General features: G+C 45.8%; 2 protein-coding genes across 4 annotated transcripts; one reads left to right on the forward strand and one right to left on the reverse strand.

Moving 5' to 3' along the window:
- Nucleotides 1–1,404: 1,404 nt before the first annotated feature.
- Nucleotides 1,405–4,145, forward strand: LOC106748153. The gene is made up of 4 exons (XM_014626398.1): nucleotides 1,405–1,419; nucleotides 1,502–1,813; nucleotides 2,833–3,156; nucleotides 3,907–4,145. The coding sequence occupies exons 1-4, from the start codon at nucleotides 1,405–1,407 to the stop codon at nucleotides 4,117–4,119; spliced, it is 864 nt and encodes a 287-aa protein (XP_014481884.1). The 3' UTR covers nucleotides 4,120–4,145.
- A 176-nt stretch (nucleotides 4,146–4,321) lies between these two features.
- Nucleotides 4,322–10,910, reverse strand: LOC106748265 (uncharacterized protein PB18E9.04c-like). 3 transcript variants are annotated; one of them, XM_014626621.1, is made up of 7 exons: nucleotides 10,808–10,910; nucleotides 10,629–10,723; nucleotides 7,369–8,343; nucleotides 6,711–6,822; nucleotides 5,812–5,973; nucleotides 5,446–5,569; nucleotides 4,322–4,925 (listed from the first exon to the last, which is right to left on the reverse strand). In XM_014626621.1, exons 2-7 carry the CDS (start codon nucleotides 10,717–10,719, stop codon nucleotides 4,737–4,739), a joined length of 1,653 nt encoding a protein of 550 aa, XP_014482107.1. In that variant the 5' UTR covers nucleotides 10,720–10,723; nucleotides 10,808–10,910; the 3' UTR covers nucleotides 4,322–4,736. The 3 variants fall into 3 exon arrangements, with proteins under 3 accessions (XP_014482107.1, XP_014482106.1, XP_014482110.1); XM_014626620.1 differs by having other exon boundaries at nucleotides 10,629–10,898; XM_014626624.1 differs by lacking the exon at nucleotides 5,812–5,973 and having other exon boundaries at nucleotides 10,629–10,898.
- Between the last annotated feature and the right edge of the window lie 1,362 nt (nucleotides 10,911–12,272).

The raw sequence follows: 12,272 nt of genomic DNA on the forward strand, positions 1-12,272 counted from the left end.
ATATATATAACTTCAGGAAACATGCAGAAGTACTCTCCGAAATATACGGCAGTTTCGTGAAAATTATTACCCATTTTCTTGCAAACAACTCTTCTCAAGATGTTTCTTGAGGATTTACGCTCCTAGAAATCGCGCCCCAAAACTGACGTATTTATGATGCCTGTAAGAAAAGAATTTCAGCGCAACGGGAAACCAAACGAAACGCACAGTCGAACGCGCTTGCAAGCAGAAACTGCCACTTCAGTTCCAATCACTGTGCACGTAGCGGACGAAGTTCATGTACTATCCTGCAAGATTCAATACAACTCGGTTTCTCTCTTTCATTCTCTCTTTCTCCCTTTCCCCTCCGCCCCAAATGAAGACGATGAAGGGAAGAGCGAGAAGAAGAATCGTTACTGATTTGCACAGCTGAAGGAAAAAGGAGAAGGGCGACTAAAATTTTAATGAATTCCAATGAGGCCTGCGCGCACCCTTCGTTTGCGTGCCGAGATTCACAGTCGAACCTGCCGAGGGTGACAGGACGCCGGAATTGCCTTAGCGCCAACGTACTGCCGGCTGCGACGGGCCCATAACGGGGTGGGCATTTTAGAGAGCGCACTTGTGGCGCATCGTAAGAGGCGCGAGATAATGTCATTCATGAGCATTCATTGTATCCTCCTCCCCCCGTCGTTTCCAGCCATTCACAGCGGGCCATTATTACAGGGAAGCCTAGTCCGGCTCGTAAGTAAGTGCACTCTGCCCTTCAGGAAGTAACGTTCGCACGTGATTCACGATTCACGTTCTTGTAAACGCACGTGCTGCTAAAAAGCGGGCCTCGACGACGATCTCCGACACGATTCGCGGATTTCGACTTGTACTCGTTGCTCTTGACACGAGGAAAAAAGATTTCGCTAAAACAGCGAATCGGTTTGTTAATACAGCGACGGCGAAAAAAATGTGTTCGGACAGCGGAAAGATCTGTTGAAAAAGTAATCGATCGCTAATCCGCTGGATGTGCGGACGGCAAAATAATTTGGTCACGTCGAATAAATTCTCTCGCTGTCGCGACGGCGTTTCGCTACGACGGCACGATTATTCCTTTTCCGTGGTAACAAATCTTTTTGCCGTCGCTATATTAACAATTCGCTGTTCGCAGAAAAACTTGTCTGGCACCGCGAGCGGCCCCGAATTCCCCGTGTTCCGTGGATTAACGATTCTTTTTTCCACGCGATTTTATTTCGTCGCGTCTCCCGTTTATTTTAGCCACGGGCCGTTTGCTTACGAATCTCGCGAGAGATATCGATCTCAGGAAGCAATTAGAGCCACCTGCCCGAGTCCTTTGAAGAATATTCCCTTCCCTCCCGGTTCGTCTCTGTTACGCTTTGCGAGTCGGATTCGCGGAGGTCATTCCAATTTCCTACGACGATGATTGTCATTACTGTATATACATCCGCTTCTCGTATGTTTATCCCTTCCTTGAGACACCTTGCACGGCGATAGAGCGTTTTTATGAAAAATCCAGTGTCCCGTGTGTATTCGCGAGCGAACGATGAAGGTGCCGGCGGGGACGATTCTCGTCGCTTGTTTCGCGATCGCGGCGCTGGAGGATCCGGCCGCGGGCCTCGAGGTCTCGTCGAAGGTGGACTTAGATTCGGACGAAAATCGAGATACATTAAGTAATACGGCCTCCGATGCGTACGAGGATCCGAGCGAATCTGAGTACACATCGGTCTCGCGTGCGTTCATCAAACAGCCGGCGGCCGCTTGGCGTCGTGAAGGCGAGCTGGTGAAGCCAGCGAGAGAACAGAGAAAACGCAGGATTTATGCGGAACGAGTGAGTAACACGCGGGGCTTAATCGTGAGATCTTACGAGCTCATTTCCATTGAATGCGCAATGAGATCAGGCTTGGGGCGCGATAATCCGAGCGAATTTCTTGACAAATGCACCGAGAGATTTCTTCGCATCCGAACAGATCTCTCATCATCGGCACGCTCCGAATTTTCGATCGATAAATACGATTTGTTAGACTTTCCAACGAACATGTATCTTTATCTTAAATAAAAAATTTTCTCCAAGCGTTTTGCTCTGTAACGTAAATTTATCACGTAAATTTATCGCTTTATAACGTAAATTTCCTCTCGGAAATTTTTGTTCTAAAGAAACGATTCGTTTCATTTTACATATTCATTGTAACCAAATAATATTTTATCCGGTTAAAAGATTATTTCAAACAACAGCGTTCTCTCTGTTAAACAATCGAGTTTTCTTGAATGGGACGATAAAATGTGCACTCGAACGAATAATATTTCGCTTCTGTGAAACCAATTCTAGTAAAAAAAAAAAAAAAAAAAAAACAGATATTAAAAATCGAAAGAAACATTTTTCCCTGCGTGTACATGAAAAATATAACAAGCCTGATATGTTGCTGCGCTATCGTTAGAAGATACATATTTTTCGTTTTGCGACGTGAGCTTAATGAAGACGGTGTGATTTGAACGCACCACTGTAGCGAGATGGAGTCCATTCGAGGCAGGTATGAATTAATCAATGTCACCACCGGCCCGAGCGCGCGAAACATTTTTATTGACGCGAAAATGACAAGATTTATTACGGCGATAACGACACGCGAGCGCGTATCAATCGACGCCGGATTACACGCGATTTGACGGACGAGCTCGTAAACCGGCTCGTTATAGATTTATAGGGAACTCCGTGGAGTCGTAAATTTCACAAAACGTAAATTCATCACCATTGTTTGGCCGTTTTATCGAGCACGCCTCAATAGATATTAGGACGTATATCATCACACCGAAGGCATAATCCGACGAGATGAATCGATTCGTTTTTTGCAGGACGACCCGTCCAGCCAGCCGAAGGTTATCAATAATATTCGGATCGTCGTAAACGGCAACGACAGCCTGCCAAGCGTGAGCTCTTGCAAGCACGGCGTATGCAACGTGTCCGTTTCGTCGAAGCCCGACGGAAAGGGGAACATCGTGACCGAAGTGCGCCTCAGCATCGTCACGAGGGCAAAGCCGGACGTTCGGATCAACGAAGTGCCCGTGGTTGTCGGTTTCCGGGGCGCCAATAAGGAATCGAACGAGCGACCGATCTTTTATCCGACGAACGCGCCCAACTTACCGCATTTGCACTTGCATCGCGATTATATTCCACAGGTGACGAATCTGTTGCGATTTCTCCTTCAATTCTTCGCCCGAATTTAAGCTTCCTATCCTGAGTCGAAATTTTTCATTCTACGTTAAGCCTTCAAATAGAGAAAACGGAAGTAAGTTCCTACTTATAGCATCAAAGGAACGCAATCAGTGCTCCTTCAATGCTGCAGAGGAAATTTAGTCCTCCGAAGTTTAATTTCAGTTCCACGTTAAGTCCTCGAGTGGAGAAAACGGCAATAACTTCCTCATTTGTAACCACCAAAGGAATACAATAGAAGACCCTTGAATTAATAAATACTTAATTTAGAAATAAGTTAGGCTTAAAGTAGGAATTAAAATTTCGACTCGGGACTGATCTCGTTTTGACATAATCACTGCGGAATGTATTGGTTTACAATTTAACTTATAATTTGTTCTTCCACTTTTCCTTTTTATATTATTCATGTGTTAGTTCCAATTTCTTCTTTTGCACATTGATTACTTTCCCGCATTCGGCGCCTTTCTGCTTTCTTTATCTTTCGTATAAAATCGTGTAAAGTTGAGTTAACGGGACTAAATAAATAAACAAAGACGTTCGAGAATCGTCTCGATCGGAAGGTCTTGGGAAATTTGTCCGGGATGTGTCCAGGATGATTTTACGACGCACTGCGTTATCTACGATCGTATTGCGCGGGAATTCACTGAGTAATTAAAACGGCTCTTTTCGCAACGCGTCACCGTCCGGAGAATACAGTATTTTCTCCTCGCGACCAGATTCAATCGAATTACCAGGGATACGGCGAGCCGTGGTATCAGCATCGACGGAACTTCCAACGACCCCCGACGTATCGGGGTTACCAGAATTTCGGAGATCGCGGCGACGGATTTCGCGGGCGTGATATCTGGTCGCGAGGAAGAGCCACGATGGACGATAAAATCGAGCCGCCGCTCAGCAAGACCAAATCCAGCAACGACACCGATTCGTGATCCTGCGGAAATCGTGATGTCCTCACGACGTGCGGTCACACGGAACGGTACGTTGGACACGCTTAACTTGCCTCACCGAGTAAAACAGTGAATAAAATCATTATAAAAGTATCTCACGAGTTTAATTCACGTGTACACACAGTGTAAATATAACATTTGTATAGTTCAAGCAAGTAGATATAATACGATAGTTAAATGCGTAATTAGTTGCAAGACGTCGACGTTCCGGTCGAACGGAATGTAAGGTCGACGCAAGAAGGTTTATTGAAACGTCTTAATGTACATCACAAGTTATTCTTCCTCGCTTAAGGGTAATCGGAGTCTGATCGTCGACGTAAGTAGACGTCACGTACGGGTGTGTATTTGCGAAAGTCAAGTATCGATGAGAAAGCACGATGGGAATTTTGCAGGGAGGCTCTATTGGTTCTCTCTTAGAAACTTGAGTATTTACGTGGTAATCTTGAGGAGATAATTGAGCCCGGACTAACTAGTTCGCAAATGTCAACGTCGGGAATTCTGAATTTGGAAAATTCCTCGTCCTCACGGCAGGATTTTGACAGATCACAGAAAATTAGCGTGGTTACGAAAATAATTGCGAACGAGGCCGTGATAATTTATTAATCGTGCACCGTGCGGTAGGAAATCTTCCCGTTGTCGTTGACTCCGGTGACGGACGACTTGTGGTTGACCTGCTTGCCGTCCGGGCCGGTGTGGCTGGAGGAACTGGAACTGGCAAACACTCCGAAGCTGTTGCCCGACGGCGGAGGAAGATCTTCGGCAAATCTGGACTCTATACCAGGGGCAGCCTGCAAACCGATCGATAAAGACTGTACTGATCGAATTACGTGCGCACCGAGAGAGGAAAAAAAAAGTATCTGGAAAGTGAAAAAAAAATATATATATTCCTTCGGTGGGTATTAATTGACAGATTTACTTAAATCTAAATTCACCTCGCTTAAATCGAGTGAGAACGATGTTGTTGTTTTCATGCAAAGTTACGGATTTAAGGAAACGTCTATCTTCTTCTATTTGGTAAGAAATTAATCCTTAGTAAAAACATGTATATTAATGTGTAAGTAAATACGTTAGTGTATCTCCACCGAGGTGTAAAAATATCTCTTATCTTTTAGATGTTTTGCCCCTCGGTGTGCTACCATTCACCTGTTCACCTATTCACGAGGCAATCGAACTCGCATCAGATTCAATCGACGCATTATTATTTATTCGAATAATTTGTAAAACCTTGGCCGCGCGCCACGCGAACGCGAGGCCTCTCGAGAAAGCTTGTTTCTTTTTCTGTAATCCAACGAGAAACGCAAGACTTACGGGACTGATGTGGCCCGCTTGGAAGCCACCTTTCGGACCTAAACCGATACTGGCACTTGCGACTTGCGGCGTGCCTCCGTAGTTAGCGGCTTCGCTGGCCAAGCGATTGTGGAACTCCATATTACTGTGTGACACAAATGCTCGTATTTCATATTCAGCCCGTTTGTACAGGGTGCTCGGGAAATTTGTGCTGGCCGGGGAAGCAAAGCAACTCGCACGATCGCAGGTGTTCCCCGCGAGGAGGTTTATCGCAACTCTCGCTCGAGTTTATCCGGACCGAAGGGAACCGGCACCGGTTACTCGAGCACAACATTACGTGATGTTTGGGAGATTCAAGTTCGATCGTGGTTTTTTTTTTCATATTACCTAACACCAACACCTGGGTAGAACGAGTCGTCGAACGTCGGACGACGTCCAAGGTCTTCCGTATTGCCCGAAACGTAAGAGTAAGAGTAGTTACGTCTATTCGACCTTCTCCCTTGATCTGTCATAAAAGCGTGCCGTTGGGAAGCCATAGAATCGGCGAGTCTTGAAGTATGCAGGAAGAACCATCACCGAAAGAATGAGATAGCACAGAGTGATGCGTGACTTTACGAAATATCCTCACAATGTAAAAGTTGTGAAACGGGCACGTTGGATCGCGTCAAGTACGATACTTCAAGCACAATTGAATACTTCGTCAAATAAAAGAATAAGTGGAAATCGTTACGAAAGTATCTCACGAGTGCGTTTTGCGCGTTACGTGAATATAACATATAACATTTTGCGATGGTCAATGACGGATGGCTTTTACTACAGAGTGGAATCTTACAAAAAAAAAAAGAAGTGAAGAAATTTTGCATTTCGAGTTTAGAATTAATCTGTTATTCGGAAGTATTCTTGATATACTTATTATATGGTAGTACAGAAGTGGCTAAGAGAAGTCATCCAGATAGCACGAGATATTTTAGAATCACCCCAACTGTAATCAGAATATCCTGCGGAGTGTCTTAAGACGTTACATATACATTCAGGATGACCTCAGAACGTTTCGTGCTGTTTGGGTGACTCTCGGAGTCTTGAAGTGCAATCACGAAATGTGGTTGTTAAAGATTGCGTGATGTTGAGCGTTAAAGCACGTTTATGTAACGATATGTGCGACGAGTAATGATGTCACAAATACGCATTAAAGAGAATGGACTCCTCTCGCTCGCAGAAGCGAAGAGATTAGGAGCATACGATTTTGTCTTTTTTTTTTTTTACATCGAAGACATCGAAAGACTTACGCTTGATGCTGCGCCTCTATCTGCGCCTGTATCTGCTTGAACATATCGAAAGCAGGGTCGTTGAAGCCAGGGAATTGTCCTGGAAAGGCGAATCCTGCGTTGTACAATGGATCTGCGAAAAATGAAACGCACGATGAAGCACGGGTAACGACGCACTCCGTCAAGGTCATGCAACATACACATGCGACTACATTCGGAATCGTGAATCATTTAGGCTCGTAATGAAAGCCTGTACGTGTAAGTGTACCTAAATAAATAAAAAAATAAAGGAATTATTAAAGGAACATATCGCAAAGAGCCACGTGTAAATAAATAAATAAAAATCAAACGAGCATTGTGCGTGGGAAGAATTAGTGTCGCAAAATTATTCGCTTTACAAGAGGCGAATTATCCCGGCAAAATAATAGATATATGTCATGCATCATTCTAGGTGAACGTCATCGTTAGCGGAGACTCCGTCGTGTAAATTTGGAAACGTGGAACGTCCCCTTCCGATGTCCGATTCGTCCCGTTCTTTTGCCAATTTTCGCTTTTTTTTTTTTTTGTTACGAACACCAAACTACAGCATGCAACTCCGGAGGATGCATTCGTTATCCCCGGGGAATCTCTTCAAGTTCCCTCTTCGTCCTCGGACTGTCGGGGCTCTCATGCTTCGTACCTATTGCGTTAGGATTATATCCGGTCTGATCCGGCGAATTATCCTGAAATCCTCCTCGACTAACGACACTCGACGATCCCGCCGCGGGAAATCCTGACGTGGGGAATCCTGCCGAGGGATATCCTGCCGAGAGATATCCTGACGAGGGATATCCTGACGAGAGATATCCTGACGAGGGATATCCCATTCCGGAATATCCTCCCGCGTAACTTCCAGCGGACGCGCCGGCAGACGCGACTCCTGATCCGCTATTGGGCCACCCATAGTTCGGGCTGGAATCTGGGATAAAGTTGGGTTCAGGATAACCAAAGTAGGGATCGAAACCTGAACCAAAACCAGGGCCAAAGTAGGGGCCGAAGGCACCTGGGCCAAAGTATGGTCCAGGACTTGGCGCTGCATCGTTCTTAGACGACGATCCAGGTTTCATGGGAGAGTCTTCGGGGTCATCGAAATTCGAACGTGACGCAATATCGTTCGCCGGTTTCTTCGTCGGTTTCGTGCTATCCGGAGTCGGCGTGGTGCTTTCGGGAGTCGTGCCGGCGGTGGTGGGTGACGCGGTGGTGGGTGTCGTAGGGGTGGTGGCGGGTGTCGTGGACATTGGGGTGGTAGTCGACGGCGTAGCGGTCGTTGTCGTGGGGGTCGTCGCTTCTGTAGTTGTCGTGGTGGTAGTTCTGGTGGTGGTGGTGGTGGTGGTCGGCTCGGTGGTCGGGGTGGTCGAAGGTACCGTTGTCGTGGGATCCGTTGTCGTGGGACCCGTTGTCGTGGGATCTGTCGTCGTGGGATCTGTCGTCGTGGGATCTGTCGTCGTGGGATCTGTTGTGGTCGAGGAGGTCGTCGTGGTCGCCGGGGTGGTGGTAGTGGTGGGTTTGACGGTAGTCTCGCTCGAATTCGCGGTCTCACCGTTCGAATCACCGACCTCCCGTTTCGACCTGGACGCGGCGAATTCCGGCGGTACATCCCTGCGTACATCTCCATCTTCGATAAGAGAACGAGAACAGAAGAACGACTTTGTTTTATCGCTTGTCGAGATCGGGATGATGCTTGGAGATGATGGTTGATGGATGCTCTGCTAGTAGCTCGAAACGTCGTTAGTCTCGGGATGTCTAGGCCGGCACGAGATTCCATCACCAGGGACACGCGTACGTACGTGCGACACGTGCCGGAAGTATGACTGATCACAAGGTGTAACGTCAATAATAATGGCTTATGGAGACAATGTTCGGATGTTGTACAATTTGGCAACACTTAAGCGCCGAAATTATGTACATAATCGTCTTATGGCGTAGATTAGATATGTAGAAGTAAAACTCGCTGTTCTGGAACTCAGATCCGACGAGAAGAAAAAAAGAGATGGGAACTTGGATGGGAAATAAGAAACCGTAACGGTTTCCGTTCGGTTTCGACCATCGTGCTGATGAATAATTAATGATAGTTTGGTTATGCGGTATGCGTGGCGTTGATGTTCTCCGCGGTCACGTTAATTCGATAAACCACGTATTTATAATATCTCTCCTTCGATAACATATGTTTGCGTCCGGAAGCACGTATGACAGATAAACTGACTTCTAAGTATTATATGTACATAAATGCAAAACATTCGTGTCTTATCTTTCCCTTATCCAATTATCTTATTGCCAAGAGACTATTTTGAATTATAATTGACGGGCGCGCACAATTCCGCAAAATCAAAATCCCGAAATTTGGAAAATGAGACAACGTCCCATCACAATTCCGAGAACTGAACATCCGGACAATCGTCCGAGATGCAATTTTCCCGAAATATCGGAAGCATGTCGTCCCACTTTTTGAATTTCGATACTCTCCTTCGGGAATACGGCGATCCCGCCATTATATTCATCGGCAAACGCAGCACGTGAGCGAATATGATTATTTTACACCGACGGGAAAAGAAACACGTTTCACCATCGTGCTGTTTCTGTAAATCCAGATTCAAATAGATACATACGTATAATCAAATCAACATACGCACTTATATACGATAAATTGTGCACACACGCACGAATTTATCGTTAACGCGACAGACACTCGCGCTCGGGACGCGTGGGACGATGCGAGGAAAGGAAATGAATGAAAAGAAAGTATCTTCCCGTGGGTCAAGGTGAGGAATGAAACGGGGTCACGGTTCACGAGCGCTACATTAAATTATCTCCGTTTGGTCAACGGCTGTTTTTGTGCGGAGTGTTAACGCGTGTGCGCGCGTGTGCGTCGCATCACAGGAAGCGCATGGTTGGCTTGCACGATGCATCAATCTCAGTAATCTCGCGATTAATATCGCTCACGCTTTTAGCAATGAAGGTGACTTAATGACGCGCAACACTGACAACACTGACACAACCGCCGATTCCCCGCGTTTTCACGACGACGACGGCGCCGGAGAAGAACGACGGAAAATAAAAGTGAAAAGCAGGAATAAAAATAAGAATCAAAATACGAATCCAAAAAGGAACACGTCGTCCTAAATTCGCGTTGCCGTCAGTTCCTTCGAATGATTCGTCGGTACGATCGGGGGGGAAAAAAAAGCAGCGCGACGTCGGTGATGTCTGGTCGGCAGACCTCTCGCGCGGCGTCGATGAAAAATCACGCAATCGTTTACGTGCGCGGCGCATTATTGAATTCGCCGTAGAATTTTGCCGCGTTCGCTAATCCCGCAATTATCCTGAAATCCCCGCGCACGGTCAGCGATTTCCTATTTAAACGCTCGACGCTCGGCGTTACGTAACTTATCATCGGATTAAAATCCTTTTTGTTAATCCCACGACGTACGAGCAAGCTCGCGTAGTCAGCTCTCGCAGGTTCCGTTCGGCCCTTCACGGTGTATCCGGCCGCGAAATAACCAAGTTTCACCCGGCCAACGCGATCGGGAATGAAGACGAACGGGTCGTCGCGAAGCCATTTTATTTTATCCGCCACGGCGCGAACATATCTCGTGAATTCTTATTTCCACGTCATTCTCTCTTATTAAAAAAGAAAAAGAAATGCGTTAATTTATCGCGTATTATAAAATCGCGTATTATAAAATCGACGTTCGTGAAAAGAAAGGGGATAATCCGCGGGCATAAAAATAATGCCGGCTTCATGTAAAGGTGTTACCACATCTAACGTCGAGAGGGATGCGATAGATTTTCATTGGGATCGATGATTGATGCCGAGAGACACTGAGATTCGCGGTTTACTTTCGCCGTTAGTGAACAACATCGAGCGTGAATGAAAAGGGATCGATTCCTTCGACCAGTACTCACTTCTAGGATACCTAACGAAGCCAGCTCGGGCCTCCGCGAGAGATCCTAGGACACCGACGAAAACAAGCAGCACGAAGATCCTAATATCCATCTTTCTGATTGATCAACGGGAGATCAGTCGAAGAGAGGGTACTCAACGGGGTAATAATTATACTTTGTGTAGTTATATAAATTATTACTTGTTAGCGTTATCACCACTGTGTTTGCGCGTGAAACAATCGTATGATCCTGATGTTGTCGCAGTTCGCGCGAGGGAATGACTGACTCAGCCTGTGCCGCGATCATCTTATATAGCATTCGCTCGTATCGGCTCCTCGTTGCCTCCTGGCCGTCCTCCGGCGATACTCCGTTCGTGAAAACTCCGGGAGAAATTTTGCGTCACGTCGCCGATAAGCATCGGCGCGCGTAATCGTCCAGGATGTGCGCGCCTCCAAAAATGTGCACACGTCGGTGGAAATCCATCGCGTCGGCGGAAATCCATCGGTCCGTTGCGCCTCGTACAATTGCGATCGTCGTTCGAGCGAAAATCCACCAACACTGTGATTTCCCGATGTCGGTGTTGCTCCCGCGATTGGATCGCAAATCGACGTGTGACTTTATACACTGATAAAAGGATTCGGTAATAAGCGCGAAAATTTTCCGTGAACATTTGCCGACCAAATTCTCGATCGCTGCGAGTAATTTACTTCTATATTTATATATTATAATGAAATTATTTTATCGTAATCAAGTAAATAATCGAACACCTGGGCGGGGAATATTCATCAAATTTTAGTACTTATTACCGAATCCTTTTTTCGGTGCACACTGAGAGAAAAATATTTGACATTTGCAACTGTAATGAACGTAATGAAGGGATTATAGTCAAGACAATCGATTTTCTAATAAATATTACTATAGTGTTAATGATAATGACTTTACATGCGTGTTGTTACTATTATTATTGCAGGTAAAACTATAAAAAAGGTTATGCTCGGCATCGAAAATAGCTATAGTTTCTCTCAATGTAGGGTTACTTAAGATCCGCCAAAGAAATTGCGCATTTATTCCTCGTGGATTTCTCAGCGATGATTGTGTTTTATAAATGAAGTCATCAAGGTTCGAAGATTAATCCCTGAAAATTAAGAGGAAGAAGATTTTTTCGTACTTTGTAATTGCGTTCGCGAGAACTTGCTACGTTATCGAATTATAAGCTGGCTGATTTATTTAACATTCTTGCACGTCCCCGAATTCGCTGAACGCTCCAATCTTCCTTGTTTACAATCAACTCTGCCGTTTTTAATTGAGAGGAATCGCTCGAACCTTGGCCGTGATCTTGCTCGAATTCTTGTCTCTCGCTGTTTTTATTTGGGGAACACGCGGATCCCAGCTCGGAATACGTGCTGTGATAACCCGGCGATAAGACAAAGACGTAACGGGGACGCGAAAGTGATCGTGAAAACTTTTTCTCTCCTACGAATCTTGTTTCGTAATGCTAAGATATACGCGACGCGATCGTGAAGGATTCTTTCGTACGGAACGAAAGGCCAGGCTGAAAATTACACAATCGGTGTCATTTGCGTGAAGCCTTAAGGAATGCTTGCATTCGCGAGAATCCAGTTAACGTTTTTATTAACTTGCGGAATCGGAGTAATTAGAAGAGCG

Source organism: Dinoponera quadriceps, unplaced genomic scaffold (assembly GCF_001313825.1).
Source record: "Dinoponera quadriceps isolate SergipeBrazil2010 unplaced genomic scaffold, ASM131382v1 scaffold2600, whole genome shotgun sequence".
Classification (NCBI taxonomy): Eukaryota; Metazoa; Arthropoda; class Insecta; order Hymenoptera; family Formicidae; genus Dinoponera; species Dinoponera quadriceps.